General features: G+C 41.8%; 1 protein-coding gene across 3 annotated transcripts in view; it reads right to left on the bottom strand.

The window, feature by feature from the left end:
- Window positions 1–20,188, bottom strand: part of bckdhb (branched chain keto acid dehydrogenase E1 subunit beta) — a 199,980-nt gene that overhangs the window by 161,221 nt on the left and 18,571 nt on the right. For all 3 annotated transcript variants that reach the window (XR_004411999.1, XM_033020820.1, XM_033020819.1), the window contains exons 3-5: window positions 16,741–16,809; window positions 7,257–7,390; window positions 2,905–3,060 (exon numbers count right to left, since the gene is read on the bottom strand). Coding sequence is in view for 2 of the 3 variants with exons in the window: in XM_033020820.1 (XP_032876711.1) it covers window positions 2,905–3,060; window positions 7,257–7,390; window positions 16,741–16,809 (359 nt within the window). In the remaining variant the exon portion in view is untranslated. The remainder of the gene's footprint in view (window positions 1–2,904; window positions 3,061–7,256; window positions 7,391–16,740; window positions 16,810–20,188) is intronic.

Raw genomic sequence — 20,188 nt, 5'->3', positions numbered from 1 at the left:
CCAAAAGGTTTAGAGGTACAGCATAGAAACAGGCCCTTCGGCCCACCAAGTCCACGGCAAACATTGATCATCCATTCTCACATTCCAGAGACATGCAGCTTTGCAGTGTGTAGGAAGGAACTGCAGATGCTGGTTTTAACCAAAGATAGACATAAAAAGCTGGAGTAACTCAGCGGAACAGGCAGCATCTCTGGAGAGAAGGAATGGGTGACATTTCGGGTCGAGACCCATCTGAAGAAGGGTCTCAACCGAAAATGTCACCCGTTCCTTCTCTCTAGAGGTGCTGCCTGTCCCGCTGAGTTACTCCAGCTTTTTGTGTCTATCTGCAGCTTTGTATTGCCCATATTGTGAAACGAATAGATGCATAAATGGGTTAACAGAGGTCAACTAACGTGCAAAGCTGCATGTCTCTGGGATGTGAGAAAAGGTAATCAATGGTTGACGTGGATTCGGTGGGCCAAAGGGCTTTTTCCATGCTGTATCTCGAAACTAATCTAAACTGAACAAAAGTACCACTTGAAAATTTTCATGATTATGCCAACAAAAGACAACATTGGAGTCCTGATGAGTTTGAAGGGAGTATGACAATGTGGGGCTGGGATGTTTAAAGGGAGCGTGAAGAATAAACATGGGAACCAAACAAACAACTATTTGGTTTAATTCAGGATATTCCTTCGACCAACACTTACCATATTGCCAGTTTTGATAAATATAATGAATCGCTTTTAATCTAGTGTCATGGAAAATGGTGCATGGACAACAAAGAGGAAACAACAGAATGCAGTCCAAGAGATTTAGTTAGAACATATCTGACCCAAATTAGTTCAATATTTCCTTGGACGTTGCAATAGAGATATTTTTATATTAAGCAGATTCTGGAGTTCTGACCAACTTTAATCATTACTGCAATAATTTCCAATAAAACTACATTGAAAGATTGCCGACTGAAAAATGGTCATGTACCAATTTTTAAGCTTGTTTGCTAGGTTGCATCTGGATACTTCCACTCTTGACACATGCATCCATAATCAGCATGAATCTCTGTGGAATATTTAATAACCAGTAAATAGCAATGGAGCCAGACTTAATCCAACATGTTCAGAGTGGAAATCAGTCCAAAATAGCAATGGCAGTAATCAGTGAAAGACTTTGTGGCACCAGAAATTACATGTCAAAAAACATTGAATGTTCTTCCATACAAAAGGTGGAACTTAAAATCTAGCTTTAATATTAATAATGTTTGTTGTCTACTTACTTCCCTCCATGTTTACATCATAAAACAATTAAACTTAAATTTGACCCAACAACTCTCAAGCAGTATGCCAATATTTATCCAATAATGGTAGAAATACACAAATCTGATAGTGTTTTGCAAATCGAAACAATGATGACATGCAGATGCGATTCTGACAAAGAACCCTAAAATAGGAACGTTGATCCAAAAATAGTGTTACAATCGATATTTTTTCTAAAAAGCAGAAATTCGGAGAAATACTCAACAGGTCAGGTAGCACCTGTGGATAGCAAAACAGAGATTGGATTCAGCTCAATTGTTGTTATGAGCCTAGAATGAACCTGAAAGCTTATTTTCTATGCTCCTATCTCATTCTGGAACAATCACATTGTCACATAACTGTCCTAAAACAAACCTATTAATGTGATAGAAAATGTAAAAATCCTTGATTAAATGTGTGTGCGACAATTGTCTTGCTTTGTAATCTGCTGATTTACTGCCATTGATCACTGCAGCATAATTAGAACAAATGTACACCAGAATTTCATTTGCTCAACACTAAGCTTCCAACTGATGGATCGAATAAAAAGATACAAATTGCTGGAGTAACTCAATGGGTCAGGCAGCATCTCTTGAGAACATGGATAGGTAATGTTTTGGGTCAGGACCCTTCAAACTGATTGTAGTAGGGTTGAGAAAGCTGGAAATGAGGTGGGGGCGGGATAAAGCCTGACAAATGATAGTGGATACTGATGAGGGATTTTTTTGGATTTGCAGATGGTTGGACAAAGGGAAGAAACAAAAAGAAATAAAGGGGGAGATAATGATTAAAGATGCATGAACAGTGAAGCCAAAGAAAGGAATATAGGTGGAAGTTGACAGGGGGCGGGAGGGGAGAAATAGGGGCGCATCCATATGGACCATAGGGAAGAGAGGGGGAAGAAAGGGACAGGGGGAAATGGGGGTTTGGAGGGTTGTTTACCAAAACTTGAAGAATTCAATGTTCGTATCATTTGGGTTATAAGATGGATGCAGTTCTACTTACAAACAAAAGATTACTATGGTAGATTACAGGAAATTAGATGAGCATATGGAAAAAATAAACACAATTTTAATAATTGTCAAGGGAAACCTTAATATTCATTATTCATCAAGATTCTATTTAAGTAGTAGATATTACTGCAAAGGGTCAAAAGCTTGATCAAATAAAGCTTGGGTCAAATAAACAACACAGTAAATAAGAAAGGGAAACAAACGTTCAGGAAGGAATTCCAGCAATTGTGGCTTTGGCAATTAAAGAACAGCCAGCAAAAATGGAGCGATTAAATTCCAGGATGATTAACAGCCCTGATTTTGAGGGACATAGGTATCAGAGGGACTCATTCAAAGTAAATAGCAGAGTTGAGAAACGGTGAGATTATCATATCTTTGCATATTTAGGAACAGCCTGAAGTCAGCAACCACATGGAAGATGGATGAATGGGACATGAGCTGGAGAGTTTCAGATGACCATGTTTGTATGGGCAAGTTGGGCCAGAGGGCCCGTTTCTGTGCCGTATAACTCTGACTCTAAATATGAAGTGAAACAGCCTGAACTTAGTTCATTAATCAATTTACAGAAAAATTAAATTAAATTTTCTTGTAGTTTACTTGTTCTTTAAATCCCTCACCTTAACTCCAGGGATATGGGAAAAGAAGGCCTCAGGACTCTGGGAGTGATAGAGTGCCCCATGGCCCACGCATCCCCAAGGTGCACGAATCGTTAAACTTCCACAGTCAAATAAGTTCCCAGAGCGATAGCGATACTTTGCGGCTTCATTAATAATCTGAAAATAAATGATGAGAACAAATTTTAGGTAAGTGCAGAGATGTGCAGCATGGTGGCGCAGCGGTAGAGTTACTGCCTTAGGTTCGATCCTGACAACGGATGCTGTCTGTACGGAGTTTGTACGTTCTCCCTGTGACCTGTGTGGGTTTTCTACAGAAGCTCCGGTTTTCTTCCACACTCCAAAGACATACAGGTTTGTAGGTTACTTGGCTTGGTAAAATTGTAAATTGTTCCTAGTGTGTATAGGAGTGTATTGGTGTGCGGATAACGCTAATCGGCATGGACATGGTGGGCTAAAGGGCCTGTTTCCGTGCTGCATGAACCACAAGGTTCGGGAACTATAAATTACTTATATATTGACTGAGCTATCGTGAGCTGAAAGGAAAAGGGGAATAACTTCTGAAATACATCAAGGTAAACATCCTTGAGCAGTTTGTTCTGAACCCAACTAGGGAAATAAGATGGCAGACAAAAATGCTGGAGCAACTCAGCGGGTGAGGCAGCATCTATGGAGCGAAGGAAATAGGCAACGTTTCGGGCCGAAACTCTTCTTCAGGAAATAGGATTTTTTTTAAACTATTCTCTGCAGCTCTGGTCACCATGCCGTAGGATGGATACGATTAAGCTTGAGAGAGTGCAGCTTGAAAGATCCACAAGGATGCTGCCAGGGCTGGGGAATTTGGTTTAAATGGAGAGACTGAATAGACTGGGACTGTCTTCCCTTGAGTAAAAGAGAGTGAGGTGTGACCTTATAGAGGTTTACAAAATCATGAGTAAGGTGCATGTCCACAATCTTTTACCTAGGGTAGGAGACTTTCAAAATAGAGGGCATGGATTTAAGGTGCGAGGAAATAGATTTAAAAGGGACCTGAGGGACTGGTTTCTCGCAGGTGGGTAGATGAAACAAACTGCTAGATAGAGGCAGGTATCATTATAACATTTTTTTAAACATTCAACAGGTATATGGATAGAAAATGTTTAGAGAAGGGTCAAATGCAGGTAAATGGGACTAACTCAGTCAAACATCTTGGTCAGGTGTACAAGTTGGGCCGATGTGCCTGTCTCCATGTTGTACCATGTCTTCACTCTGTGTGCGTGCGAGTGTGCATGCGCATGCATGTTTAGTTTAGTTTAGTTTAGTATCACATGTACCAAGGTATAATTAAAAGCTTTTGATGCATGTGAACAAGTCAGCAGAAAGTCTATACTAGATTACAATCAAGCCGTCCACAGTATACAGATACACGCCTGTGGAGGAATGATGGCCTTAATACCTCTGTCACCGATTAACTTTCAACTAACAAAGAAGTCATTGAAAAATGATTGCAATTTATTATCTCTAATAGTTAGGTCTTTTAGTTAAGAACCTTTCATCAGAACTGAAAGAAAAAATAAATCAAACATTTTAAGATGCAGAGGAAAAGAGAGCTGAAGAGGCATGACTGGGCTCCACAAGAGAGCAGAAGTGCTGGTGCTATCAAAGAGAGAATTATAAAGGCTCCTCCAGGCTGGGAATAACATGCCTTCGCTCCATAGATGCTGCTGCACCCGCTGAGTTCCTCCAGCAATTTTGTGTGCCTTTAACACTGTTTGTTTTCTAACTTTCATCCCATTGACCCAATCTGCCCAAGGCATTCTTCTTCACAGGCTCAAATTTCTTTACACCACATGTCCGCAGACTGGTCAGCTCCAGGCTGTTTGCCTAAAGGCTACATAGCCTCCATAGGGATCTTTTTTGATGACAATTCAAACTGGTTAACTTAGTATTTGCAGTGCAAACACATCGCCGTACTAGTCTATTATTTGGAGGAACTTTCTCACATTAGATTATTTCAATTTAATGACTAACAACTTTGTACAATTCAAATGCTATTCTTCTCCCTCTCCTGTCATCACATTTGGAATGATCTGGCAGATTTCAGACAGAAATGGTGAGATCACAGCAAAGAACCCAAATCAAAAACAGCAGAAATTGCCATAATTACATCATGTGGTTCCACAAGATGCTAGGAATTCCACTTTGGCAAGCTCAAATAAATTCAAGTGATCATTTCACTGGGTTTAGGAAAACAAATAACACTGGCATGAGGATAACAAATACAACAGTTGTAACATACAGACACAAGAAACTGCAGATGCTGGAATCTTGAGCAAAAGAAAAAATGCTGGTGGAACTCAGCAGGGCAGGCAGCATCTGTTGAGGGAATAGACTGATGACATTTTGGGTCGGGTCTCTTCTTCAGACTGAATGGAGCCGGGGGAAGAAAGCTGGAATGGAGAGTTGAGGGTGATGGCAGAAGGATGGAGACAGGGATGAAGGCAGACTATATACTGACGGGTACTACAATCCCACTGACTCCCACAGTTACCTTGACTACACCTCCTCCCACCTGCCTCTTGCAAAGACAATACCCTTTCATCTTCATTTTTATGTCTCTGCTGCAACTTCTCCCAATATGAGGCTTTCCACTCAAAATGATTTTCTTGAGCAAGTTATTCCTTCAGTAAATGAGATTTCCTCACTACTACCTTCAATCAATCAATGCCTCATACATGCTGAAAATTGTAAGAAATTCTTACATTTTAGAACAATCATCTGTTCAAAGCACCTGACAAGCAAATTAATGTATTTAATTAGTTAATTTAACAGGGCAGTTCATTGAATACATTAAATTAATTTCCAAAATAAATTCCCTCAAACCAAGTCTCAAAGCATAATCTTAAATATATTTTGAGACTCGGTTGGTGAGAAAAACCTTCCACTGGTATTGCTCATCAAAACCATATTTTTTAATTTAAATATCAGTACCTAGTAACAAACTAAATAACTAATATTTAGAAATAGGCTATCACATGGCATTAGTTACAAGATAAAGAAGTGTTATGCTTTCAAATGGGTTTCTCTAAGCATGCTTTATTAGAGACTGCCTGCACTAATCGATAACAGTATTATCCCATCAACTGACACCTTTGCACTGCAACTAAATATTGGAATATATTAAAACAATTTGAAAACAATGTAATCTCTGACATCAGTTTTGCTTTGAAACAAATATTTTAACCTATTTTCTTTTCTAAGTTACCATACTTTGGAGAGTAGGCTATTACATGCAAATTAATATTGCATTAAAACAAGCATGCAGAACAAAAGCATCATTTTATTTTATTCTATGTGTCAAAATTGTTTCATGAAATTGACTCAAATCAAAAAAGGCCCCATCCTGCATGCAATTCTTTTCACGCTTCTTTTCACAGCCCAGGAACAGGCCCTTGGCCCCACAATGCCTGTACTCTACATGCTACCTAAATAAACTAATCCTTTCTGCCCTACACATGATCCATATTCCTCCATTCCCTGCGTATCTACGTGCCTATCTGGAAGACTCTTAAGTACTACTTAATGCCTGTCCCAATTACGCAACCTTTTCGGCGACTGCCGACACCCATCATAGATCACCGAAAATATTTCAACATGTTGAAAATTCAGTGGCAATCAGAAAGACTCTACGACTCTTTGGGTGACTAGGAGACCTCTCACGACCATACAGGTGACCCCTGGCAAAATGTCGCAGGTATCGCTGGGTGTCACCAGGGGGCATGTCGCCAGGGGGTCGCCTGTATGGTCTTGAGAGGTCGCCAGGGGTCGCCTGTGTGGTCATGAGAGATCGGCAGGAGTCACCTGTATGGTCGTGAGAGGTCGCCAGGGGTCGCCTGTATGGTCGTGAGCGGTCTCCTAGTCTCCCAAAGAGTCGTAGCGTCTTTCTGGTCGCCGCTGAATTTTCAACATGTTGAAAATTTTCGGCGACCTATGACGGGTGCCGGCAGTCGCCGAAAAGGTCATGTAAGTTGGACAGGCCCTTTATGTATCTACTTCCACCACCATCCCTGGCAATGCGTTCCAGGCATCCACCACTCTTGTGAGACTCAGCCTGAGGAAGGGTCTCGACCCAAAACTTGATCTATTCCTTTTCTCCAGAGATGCTGCCTGACCCGCTGAGTTACTCCAGCATTTTGTGTCTATCTTCAGTGTAAATCAGCATCTGCAGCTCCTTCTTACACTCTTGTCCAACCTGTGTCATTTCTGTCATGATTTTTAAAAATGCGCATTCACAAATGAGTTTTGAAATATTGTATGTTGAAACAGAATAAAAAAATTAGTAAAGCTATGGGAATTCTAGTAACAGCATTACATACCTGATCAAAGGCTGGAAAGATGTAGTCTGCAAACTGTATTTCTGCAATCGCTTTAGCTCCTGTAACTGCTATCCCAATTCCAAATCCCACGATACCTTGCTCACAGAGAGGGGTATTAAATACTCGTTCCTTTCCTAAGACAAAGCAATATTATATGATTGCACATGATGAATAACTACAAAGTATTATCAAAAATATCCACGGGTTCAATTGATGTTTAACCAAACCACAATAGCAATTAATATTACATCAATTTTTCAGTTGTTTCTGTCTTGGTTTTTCTCTCCATGCTCTTAAAGACCTCTCAATATTGATGTAAACCAAGATACACAATTGCTCCCATTATTTAGCGAATAAGTAATGTCAGCTTATCGAGGAAGGCAGCACTATCATACACAAATGTATTTACAAGAGTCGGGAGTGTTTAATTGGCAAATGTACTGAAACAGAACAATAAAATTCTTACTTGCGGCAGCATAACAGGTCATAGAGACATACAGTAATGCAGCGTGAAAACAGGCCCTTCTGCCCAACATGTCCCAACTACACTAGTCCCACCTGCCTGCGTTTGGTCCATATCACTCCAAACCTGTCCTATCCATGTACCCGTTTGTTTCTTAAACTTTGGGACAGTCCCAGACTCAACTACCTCCTCAGGCAGCTTGTTCCATGCACCCACCACCCTTTGTGTAAAATAGTTACCCCTCCAATTCCTAATAAATCTTATCCCCTTCACTTTAAACCAATGTCCTCTGGTCCTCGATTCATCTACTCTGGGCAAGAGACTGTGCATCTACCCGATTTATTCCTCTCATGATTTTACACACCTCTATAAGATCAATAATATAAAAACAGTCTATAAAAACAGTACTCAATAAATAAATAAATAATAATATACCAAAAAAGTTTTGTTTTTTTTAATTAAAAAACAATATGAAATCAAAACAAAACAAAAGGCCTGTAGTGCGTGGGTCACCAATGTAGTGCGTGGGTCTCAAAAGGAAGCACGAAGTCCAGTGTTTTGAGAGGCACCTTTTATTATGTTCCTCCCGGTTGTAGGGAAGACCAAACGAGAGAAAGATGGCACCCAAACCCCTGCCTTTAAACCCTCTGGCTAAGGGCCGCCTCCGGACTGAACCACTCCTGTGCCGAGGGGTTTGACACTATGATGGCACGACCCTTGGGAGCCGCCACAGCCCTGCATTTAAGGATAGCTTGCTTCCTTGTTTCTTTCCTAAGGCAGGGTGACCAAAACTGAACTCAATACTTCAACTGTGGCCTCACCAAGAGTCTTTTATTGTCATATGTCCCAAACAGAACAATGAAATTCTTACTTGCACCAGCGGCTTGGACAGCTGCAATATGACATCCCGACTACTATACTCGATACCCAGACTGATGAAGGTCAATGTGCCGAAAGCCTTCTTGACCACATTGTCTACCTGTGGTGCCACTATTTTATATCTACACTGTATTTGCATTCTTATTATCAGAGATTCAAACAGAAACCATACATCACTTCTTCTCGTATTGGTTATTAATAATATTAGAGCTAACGTAAATGGGCAGCACTTAATTATTCTCTAAATAAGTTACACACAATGTGCTGAAATTTAAGATTAGCATTGAATTTTACAATTATCAGCATACTGGTGAAAAGTTGACTGGTGTTGAGTCAGGTTCAGGGCAGATTGAACAAGCATCAGGAATACATTTCCTTGTGACCAAGTTAATGATTTGGTTTATAAAAGAGTCATTGCAAAGTTTTGGCACATTCGGGTTGGCTTCGAAAACGTATTTTATTCTATTTTTCCATAATTATTTAATGACATTTTAGGATAAATAAAAGCCCTCCTAGCTTTATTGATGTAAACTCCAGCTTCATTGGTTAAAACCAGATTAACATTACAAAGTATATTATTTTTTTAATTAAATGGATTTTTCTTTTATTGGCCTGAAGTGTATCAAGAAAACCATTATGAGATGTGGTTTATGGTTTTGAAACATATTAAAATAGCACTGTTTGCTTAGCTTTTATTTACATTCAGGGTGGTGTTTTATGAGATGAGAAGATTTATATTGAAAGAAAAATGCATACATCTATTCTGAAACTTATTATTTTATATATAGAGAATCACTTGTGTTGAAACAATAACCTTAATTTGCAGATGTACTTATACATCCACTTCACCAAGGAGGGAAATAATGTGAAACATTAAACATTGAGGAAATTCATGTACTGAATTTTAGCATTAATGCATTTATTCTTTCGTCAAATAGTGTTAGTGCAGTTGTACTGTCTAAACGAGATCAATGTTGTTGAAAGAACATGAATTTTGCATTTTTATTGAGAATAGAGCTGATGGCTTGGCAAGTAATTCTTCATTTTTTTTTAAATGGCATCAGTAACTAGGGACTGAGCAGCAGAACTCTGAATAAACTCTGAAACTGATTGTCACCTTGTCGTGGTGGAGAAGCTTGTGTGGACCTGAGATCCTGAGAGCGATGCCGTCTGGAGCCGTGCTCCTGGTAGAGCCACCCATGGCGGTAAGGTCGAGGGGGAGGTCTCTGACAAAGAGCCATCCAACCAAGACCTCAACGGTGGAACAGGCGGAGGACGATGTCTGACCTTAGTGGAGCGTCACAACGGCTAGGAAGGCGGATGAAGGCTGCAGCAGAAAAGGGTCTCCGGTCGTCTTGGACTCCATGCCACTGGATCCTGACCCAGATCTGTCAAGGGCCGTGGGGTGGCTGTCTGTGCACCAGTCTCCCCACATTAAACAAAGTCACGTCATATAGGGAATAGCACCCTGGAGACACCCATGGTCAGCCATGACCGAAGGGTGCCTTTATTGAGAAACATGGACGAGGCAATGTTGTGTTATTTTAAATGAAGCTGCAAGAACATGACAGCTAGAGCATACCTAAATTTTGTAATTTTCTTAATTTGATCATTTATTTTACGGTTTAACCTGAAAGGTTTAGCGATATGAAAAGAACTGATGGCTTGGCAAGGAATTCTTCCCTTTAAAAAAATGTCATCAGTAATTAGGGACTGAGCAGCAGAACTCTGAATAAATACTGGTCTGCAAGCACATGGCTTTATTTAGCGCACGGTTAGAGGAAGAGCTGCAATTCCAACAAAAGCAACTGAAGATGCTACAAATGTGTTACGCAGCATCTGTGGAGAGCGAGTGTATGTTTCAGTTCTTACAGTTCACATGATATTGACATGAAACGTTAAATCCCATTCCTTTCATAGCCGTTCATTGATTTGTTGAATACTTGCACCAATTTATGCTTTTATTTGAAATTTCCTTTCGTGGCACTAACAGTATCATAAACATTTCTAGGTTTAAAACATTCTTTTAAATGCTCTTGCATTACACAAAAGGTGAACGATTGGTTAGAAAGGGTGTCAGGCATTATAGGGAGAAAGGCAGAAGAATGGGGTTAAGAGGGAAAGGCTTCTTTCTCAGCCCCAGTGCCCTGCAGCCTCCCCACCAGGCACCTGGCGGCCGCAGGGGATCGGGCAGCAGGCAGCCGTCGCCACTCCTTGTTCACGGCAAGCACTGGAGTGCCTCTCCCTCCCGGAGTGTCCCGTCCTGCCTTGCAAACTTGCACCAATTTATGCTTTTATTTGAAATTTCCTTTCGTGGCACTAACAGTATCATAAACATTTCTAGGTTTAAAACATTCTTTTAAATGCTCTTGCATTACACAAAAGGTGAACGATTGGTTAGAAAGGGTGTCAGGCATTATAGGGAGAAAGGCAGAAGAATGGGGTTAAGAGGGAAAGGCTTCTTTCTCAGCCCCAGTGCCCTGCAGCCTCCCCACCAGGCACCTGGCGGCCGCAGGGGATCGGGCAGCAGGCAGCCGTCGCCACTCCTTGTTCACGGCAAGCACTGGAGTGCCTCTCCCTCCCGGAGTGTCCCGTCCTGCCTTGCAAGTGTATTGTGATGTCACTCGAGAGTCGAGCGCTGGACTGCAAGCGCTGGAGTGCTCCTCCCTCCCGGAGTGACCAGTCCTGTCTTGCGAGTGCATTGTGACGTCAGTCGGATTTTTTTTTTCTCAAAATGGGTGTGTTTGGGCTGTTTTTAAAATTTCAAAGATCCAACATTTCAGAAATGTTGGTGGAAATGCAATGGGAAGATGTTTATCGCCTCCAGGGGAAACTGTAATCAGAAAAATAGCATGACACGATTCCTCTGGAGAAGCCATACATTTCTGGGTTTAATTCACCCATGAACATTTCCACAAATTACCATCCACACACTTCAGTTTAACCACGAGTCTTTCGTGTGAATTTTTTTCAAATTTTTTTTTTTTAAATGATGCTCTCAAAGTCTATTTGGATATCATGCTCCAAAAAGTACAAGGAGATTGATCATACGTTTTCTTTCTGAATCGATACTGAGTGTTGTTTGCTCCATTAATTCAAGCAGTTGATGAACAATCTTAAAACCTAAATACAAAGTTCTGGAGGAACTCAGTGGGTTAAGGGCCTGTCCCACTGTACAAGGTATTTCAAGAGTTCTCCCGAGTTCTCCCCTGCTTGTGTAATGTATGCAGCGGGTGCGTAGGGGCTCGTACGAGTAAAAAGTAAAACATTTTTTCATCACGAGTATTTTTTTGCTCATGGACATTTTTCACGGTGTTGAAAAAACGTCACGAGCTTACTGGATTTCCTGAGTACCTACCGTTACTCGTACGAGCCGCTATGTGACATCCACGAGCTCCTACATACCCGATACGTACATTACACGAGCTCGAATCAGTGGAGAACTCGGGAGAACTCTTGAATTACCTCGTACAGTGGGACAGGCCCTTTAGGCAACAACTGTAGAGGAAAGGGACAGGCGAAACTTCAGGTCAGGACCCAATGGAAAAGCTTACTTGGCACATTATTTTGCAAGCAGATAGGAAATTTCCCACGTTTGCTTTTTCACCCTTACCCGCATATTAACCTATTTAATAAGGACATAAGAACAAAGGAGCAGAAGTAGGCAACCTGGCCCCTCCGTTCAACATGATCATGGCTGAGCTGTTCCAGATCCAAAAATTCTAGATTCAATCCCGAAGAAGGGTGCCGACTTGAAATGTCACCTATCTATGTTCTCCAGAGATGCAGCCTGACGTGCCGAGTTGCTCCAAAGCTATATGTTACACTTGCAGCTTTACTCCTTTTCTGTGCCAGCGTTCAATTCCTGCTCTTTCAAAAACTTATCTCAATCAACCCTGCAATACCTCCTTAGCATCTGTTTCCTCAAGATCACTTTTATAAACTCCAAAAAAACAAGTCTACTTTTTCATCCAAGAGATGAGTCAAATTAATCACTTCTGTACTGCCTCCGATGCTGGAATCTCCTTTTTAAATCAATATACCACAATACGGTTTAACACAGTCATTATCATTCAGATATGTGAAACCTTTACTCGGCTTTCCTGTTTGCTCAGTTTCAACTTCCATGCCTGCCCATTAGAATATTTAGTTGGAGACAAAAATGTCAATGCATAAAGGCCAGATGGCAGCACAAACCGGCATGGTGTTCTAGGCACATTGAGGTCAAGCTGCGGTCAAGTCATGGCTCATGGCCCATTCACTTCACGGGACAATTCTCGGATTCATTGGGTCAACTTAGCTAACCTTCTGTATCATAACTGGTCAGAACAGGAGGCCAAAGATTGCACTGGGCAGTGGGCCAGTCCTTGGACAATGCAGCTCCATTTATTCGTATGCTCGGTGAAGCACGGTGGTGCAATTGCAGCCTTACAGTGCCAGAGATCTGGGTTCAATCCTGACTACGGGTGCTATCTGAATGGAGTTTGTACATTTTCCCCATGACCCCTGCGTGGGATTTCTCCAGGTGCACCGGTTTCCTCCCACATTCCAAAGATGTACGGATTTGTAAGCTAATTGGCTTGATAAAATTGAAAATTGTCTCCAGTGTGTGTAGAATAAGGTTAGTGGCAAGGATTGCTGATCGGCACGGATTTGGTGGGCCGAAGGACCTGTTTCCCTGCTGTATCTCTAAACTAAATTAAAGTAAGCCTCACAAATCTAATCTTTTTTCACTTAGTAGGTTAGAATGGGTGTAGCCTTTCCAGGCCTTTTCGTTATGGCCGTTGATTTTAATTGGATTCCTGAAGCAAATTTCAGAGCATTAATGCCATTTAAAAGTAGTTAAAAATCGCGGTTCAATCCTCACGCTGGCTTTGGTTTTCATGGGTGTTTCGAGCATAAAATATAATGGAGAGAGACTACCATCTAGTGGCCACAATGAGTGCTTTAAGACTGTGGTGCATAATAGACAGCCACAAACCGCATACAACTTTGTATACATTGTGTATGCAAGCAAAGAATCTCACTGTGACAAATCAGTATTCCTATTCCTTCCTATTCCTACCCATGCAACATTTCCCTTTGGCTGGCCTTAGGAGAGTGAATGAGGAATGGAGCAACAAAATCGATTTAAATGAAAATATACCAAGGGATTGTTTGAAGAGTACATCTTGGCAGCATTTGATGCTTTTTCTCCGAAGCCCTCCATGTTGAACAGCCACTGCTTCCTGCTGGGAGGTAAAAGCACTCTTCATAGTACCCTTTGTTCCACGTGATTTGGAACAGGAAGTATCAGAGCAATTCAATACAAAATCCTTGATTTTCTTTGAAACTAAGAGAGTTAAGTCCACATTAAGAAAATCATCAAGTTATAAAAATCATTTGAACAGCACCTCATATTCCGCCTGGGTTGCTTGCGTCCGGATGGCATGGAACAGCACCTCATATTCCGCCTGGGTTGCTTGCGTCCGGATGGCATGAACGTTGAATTCTCCCAGTTTTGCTAGCCCTTGCTGTCTCCTCCCCTTCCTTAACCCTCGAGCTGTCTCCTCCCATACCCCCGCCCTCGGGCTCCTCCTCCTCCCTTTTTCCTTCCTTCTCCCCCCCACCCCCCATCAGTCTGAAGAAGGGTTTCGGCCCGAAACGTCGCCTATTTCCTTCGCTCCATAGATGCTGCTGCACCCGCTGAGTTTCTCCAGCATTTTTGTGTACCAATCATCAAGCTTCATTTTGATTTTCTTTTAAACCAAGACCTAAGCCAACATTAGTGAAACCATCCATTTTCAATTGCTGAAATCCCATTCTATTTATTTGCTATTAGCTCTCCCAGTTAAAATCAATGAATTGACAAAACATTGAAGAAATTCTACTGGTGAGTCAAAAAGTATGTGGTGTGTGGAGTGTACATTACTTTCTTTACTTCTAATAAAATGTTTTAAAAAGCAAATATTTCAGCCTTCGATATAGATAATGGTTAACAGATGAGTCTAAGTGCTAATCTTAACTGGAATAGCAAAGCATACAAGGGCATTAAAACATAAAGGCTAGGATTATATCAACAAAAATAATAGAATGGAGATTTGCGTGAGTTAGTAATTCTTCACAACTTATTGAAAATAACTCATTCTCAACCATTTTGCAGCCGCATCTGAAAGCTGTGTTTCAACTTGAAGGATGGATAATGGGCTGAACTGTGTTGCTCTTCAGCCAGAGGATGTTGTCAGGACTTGAGCGGCTGAACTATAGGGAGAGGTTGGGTAGGCTAGGACTTTATTCCTTGGAGCGCAGGAATAAATAAGATACTAATAACAGATGTATAAAATCATGAGAGGAATAGATAGGGTGAATGCACAGAGTCTTCTACCTAAGGTAGGTGAATCAAATGACATAGGTATAAAATGAGAAGGGCAAGATTTAATACAATCCTAGGGGGCAACTTTTTCATTCAAGAGGTGGTGGGTATATGAAATGAGGTCAGAGGAGGTAGTTGAGGCAGATACTGTAACGGCATTTAAAAGACAGTTGGACAGGTACATAGAAAAGAAAGGTTTGGAGAGATATGGGCCAAATACAGGCAAATGGAAGTCTGAAGAAGGGTCTCGACCCGAAACATCACCCATTTCTTCTCTCCAGAGATGCTGCCTGTCCTGCTGAGTTACTCAAGCATTTCGTGTCTACCTTCAAATGGAAGTCATTTAGGTGGGGCAATTTGATCAGCATGCATGAGTTGGGCCAAAGGGCCTATTTCCGTGCTGTATGACCATCCATAACCAATTTCTGTTCTTGCGCATTATAATTCAGAAGTTAAAAAAAAAAGCATGAGATACAGATACTCGTGCACCTGATAATCTACTCCATAGCTAGAAGATTCACCCTGGACTTGGAGGCACAAACATACTCAGAATAGAGTCCAAATATATTTTGTGTCTGGCCACTCAGCTTAATGCCAAAGGCATCCACCTTTAATGGTATGGTCGTATTCATTTGAAAGGGTCATCAATTTTGACTGAAAAGCACAGCCCGCAAGATCATCACTGACCCCACTCACCCTGCACACTATGCCTTTCAGCTACTGCCCTCTGGGAGGCGTTACAGGTCAATTGCCTCCAAAACAACCCGTTTCAAAAACAGTTTCATTCCTACCGCAATTAACTTTTTAAACTCCGTACGGTGAGGAAATACGAATAAGTGTGGCCCTTATGTATTATGAAATGTGTCTGTTTGTATGTATATCTACGTTACGAGTTGAATGTTTGATGAAATGTTGGAACCTGTATCGAGCTGTACTGAGAACAAATTCCACCAGCCTGGCTGTGTGGTCATTAAAAAATACAATAACAACAATAACAATAACTTTACTTAATCTTAATACTTAATTGTTAACATTCTTGAAGGGTTGAAATAAATTACTTTTCCATCCTTTTCAATATTTGTTTTTGATTATTTAAATCCTTTAGAACTGCTATTATTAGGTAAGAACACAAAGTAGTGGAGTAAGGGTCAGGCAGCATCTCTGGCCAACATGGATAGGTGATCTTTTGGGTTGGGACCTCTCTGCAGACTGATTGTAGGGGCAGGAGAGGGGGGAGGAAGCTGGGAGAGTGGAGAGGCAGGACAAAGCGTGGCAAATAATAGGTGGACACAGACGAGGGGGATTTTTGACAAGCAGATGGGTGGAACGAAGACCAGAGATTAAAGCAGAAGGTGTGAGACAGACCATCCAAGAGTTGCAAATTGTGAAGCCAGAGGGAGGAATATGGGGAGGGGAAGAGGAAGGGGAAGGCGAAAAATAGGTGCAAATCCAGATGATACACGGGGGGGGGGGGGGGGCGACCCAACAAGTCCGCGCCAACCAGCGATCACCCCGTACAATTACACTATCCGACACACTAGGACAATTATACAACTTACCAAAGTCAATTAATCTATAAACCGGTACATCTTTGGAATATTGGAAGAAACCAGAGCACCCAGAGAAAACTCATGCGGTCACAGGGAGAATGTAAAACTCCATACTGACAGCACTCGTAGTCAGGATCGAATCCAGGTCTCTGGCACTGTCACGCAGCACCTCTATCGCTGCACCACTAATTTATGTAACATGCTCTTGGAAGTTAATTAAATAGAAAGTACATCGCTTACCATATTTGTCCCGCAGTCCAACAGTACACCGGAAAACCCCTCCAAAGGCAACATCCTCTCCAAAAATCACTGTGAGAGAAATAAAATCTTCATAAAGTTGCAATGTTCAACATATTAAGAAACACACTTAAAAAGGATTAAAATATAAGCAAAATTGCAAATACTGGAAACCTGAAAAAAAGCAAAGCAACATCTCACTGCTTCCATCCAGTTTTAAGTAAGTAGGTTTATTGGCCAAGTATTCACATACAAGGAATTTGCCTTGGTGCTCCGCCCACAAGTAACATGACATACAGTGACAGTTACGAATGACTCAAAAAACACTAAACATTAATAATAATAATAATAATAATAATAATAATAATAATAATAATAAAAATAATAAAACATTAATGATAAAACACCATTGATCAAGCATGTGAACCAACAAAATACTAGATCAAAGGGAGGCTACAGATTTTTGGCTGTTGAGTAGAGCAACTACTCGTGGATAAAAACAGTTTTTATGTCAGGCTATGGCAGCTTTGACAGTCCGGAGTCGCCTTCCAGAGGGAAGTGATTCAAAGAGTTTGTGGCCAGGGTGAGGGGTCGGAGATGATCTCGCCCGCTCGCTTCCTGGCCGTTGCAGTGTACAGTTCATCAATGGAGGGAAGGTTGCAGCCAATAACCTTCTCTGCTGATCGGACGATTCGCTGCAGCCTCCAGGTGTCGTGCTTGGTGGCTGAGCCAAACCAGACCATGATGGAGAAGGTGAGAACAGACTCTACGATGGCCATGTAGAATTGGACCATCATTGCCTGTGGCAGATTGTGCTTCCTCAGCTGCCGAAGGAAGTACATCCTCTGTTGTGCCTTTTTGACTGTGGAGTCGATGGTAGCCCCCTCCACTTAAGGTCCTTGGAGATGATGGTTCCCAGGAACTTAAAAGACTCCACAGATGTGACTGTGGTGTTGTTGATGGTGAGTGGGATGAGGGGAGGGGGAGCTCTCCTAAAGTCTACAATCAGTTCCACTGTCTTAAGAGCATTGATCTCTAGGTTGTTGCGACGGCACCAGGACGCCAGCTGTGACACTTCCTGTCTGTAGGCAGATTCCTCCCCATCCTGGATCAGCCCAATCAGGGTTGTGTCGTCCGCAAACTTGAGAAGCTTGACAGAGGTGTCTGTGGAGGTGCAGTCGTTGGTGTAGAGAGAGGAGAGGAGAGGACCCATTTTATGACCCATTTCAAATGAATGGGGCTTTGACATGTATGAACCATATCTGATCTTTCAGCTCAATATTTAAGAAGGAACTGCAGATGCCAGAAAAATTGAAAGTAGACAAAAAATGCTGGAGAAACTCAGCGGGTGAGGCAGCATCTATGGATAAAAGGAGTAGACGACGTTTCGGGTCGAGACCCTTCTTCAGATTTATGTCGGGGGGGGTGGGGGGCGGGAAAAAGAAAGGAAGAGGCGGATGTAGTGACCGATTTTCATATCGTTCAAGGAATCTTTCCTCTAGCCACTATGATTGAAAACAGGGGTTTAGGGGATAATTGAAACACATTCACGAGCTCTCCACGAGACATTCAATGTCGTCGAAAGATAAATCTTCCAAAACTCAGTCTCTTAATTAATAGTTTCTTTATTGCTGTAGTAAAAACAGCAAGATATTCATCCAAACTTCTTCTTGTTTAAGTACATTTTGATCTTATTCGTAATCAAACTCGTGCATGGTCGAAAGCTGTGACCTCTCCCCCATGCTTCTTCAAACTAAACTAAAACTACTAGGACATCTGCCCGAGAATCCCAGTCGCAAACATGCCTCCGACAACGTATAAATCCCACCCACATAATTACAGGCAAATAAAATTTAAAGGTAACTGGTTATAATTATAACATACTGAGTTAAGCTAAATGGCTACCACAGCGGAGACAGTAGGCTATGTGGGAGAGCTGGGAAGGGGGAGGGGAAGGAGGGAGAAAGGAAGGACTACCCAAAATTATAGAAGTCAATGTTCATACCGCTGGAGTGTAAACCTCCATTGCCAGAGTGAGGCCCAGTGCGAATTCGAGGGAAAAATCCTCATATTTTGCTTGGGTAGTTTACACCCCAGCGGTATGAACATTGACTTCTCTAATTTCAGATAGTCCTTGCTTTCTCCCTCCTTCCCTACCCCTTCCCAGCTCTCCCACATTGCCTACTGTCTCCACTTCCGTTCTTTTTCCCGCCCCCCCCCCCACAAAATCAGTCTGAAGAAGGGTCTCGACCCAAAACATCACCTACTCCTTTTCTCCATTGATGCTGCCTGACCCGCTGAGTTTCTCCAGCATTTTTTGTCTACTTTCAGCTCAATATGATCATTACCTACCCCTGAGCAGATCAGTACTCCAGTGGATTGAAGTCGGAAATCCTAATGTGCTAAAGTAGTCGCTCGCCACTACTTTACACTAGTTTATATGAACTGCTGGCTAGCCATCTGCATTATCCAGACTATTAATTCCACTCCATCGGATCCCACTGAACATTTCTGGCTGATCACATAGTGGGAAATATTAAGTAGGGACTGCCACAATAAAGGAGAAAAGATTCACTGTAAACCTAATATATGATACGATATAACTTTATTTTTTCAGTACTCTAGTGGATCGTAGCCAGTATCATGCAGACCCTGGTGATTTCAATGGGAAATAATCTTTAAGTGTGTATTTAAAGAAAGATTGTTTAGACGGTAGACAAAAATGCTGGAGAAACTCAGCGGGTGAGGCAACATCTATGGAGCGAAGGAATAGATGACGTTTCGGATCGAGACCCTCCTTCAGACTGATGTGGGGGGGGCCGGTAAGAAGAAAGGAAGATACGGAGACGTTAGGCTGTGGGAGCGCTGGGAAGGGGAGGGAAGGAGGGAGAGGTTATATTTTGTCATTTGAACCTTTTTGATAAGACTTCACTGACAAATTGCCATCATACAACAGGGTGTCCCACTTTTCAGAGATCAATGAAGATTTTATGGGATTGAGATATCCTTAAAAGTGTGTATTAATTCAATGTATTACAAGGGATGATATAAACAACATTCTGGCTTCACCCAATTCTATCACGGACTAACATAGTGGCACAGCTGGTAGAGCTGCTGCCTCACAGCACTGAAAAGCCGGGTTCGATCCTGACCTCGGGTGCTGTCTCTGTGGAGTTTGCACGCTCTCCCTGTGAAACGTGGGTTTCCTCCATGTGCTCCTATTCTCTCCCACATCCCAAAGATGTGCACGTTTGTAAGTTAATTGGCCTCTGTAAATGGTAATAGTATGGAGGAAGTGGCTGCGAAATTGGGATACATAGAACTAGAGTGAATGGGTTATCAATGAATAACCATCGATGGGCCCGGTGGGCAAAGGGCCTCGGTGGGTCAAAGTATCTGTTTCCAAGCTGTACTGCTAAACTAAACTAACAGAAAATATATGAAGCACAAT

This window comes from Amblyraja radiata, chromosome 5, assembly GCF_010909765.2.
Source record: "Amblyraja radiata isolate CabotCenter1 chromosome 5, sAmbRad1.1.pri, whole genome shotgun sequence".
Classification (NCBI taxonomy): Eukaryota; Metazoa; Chordata; class Chondrichthyes; order Rajiformes; family Rajidae; genus Amblyraja; species Amblyraja radiata.
This window is presented reverse-complemented; position numbering and strand designations above follow the sequence as displayed.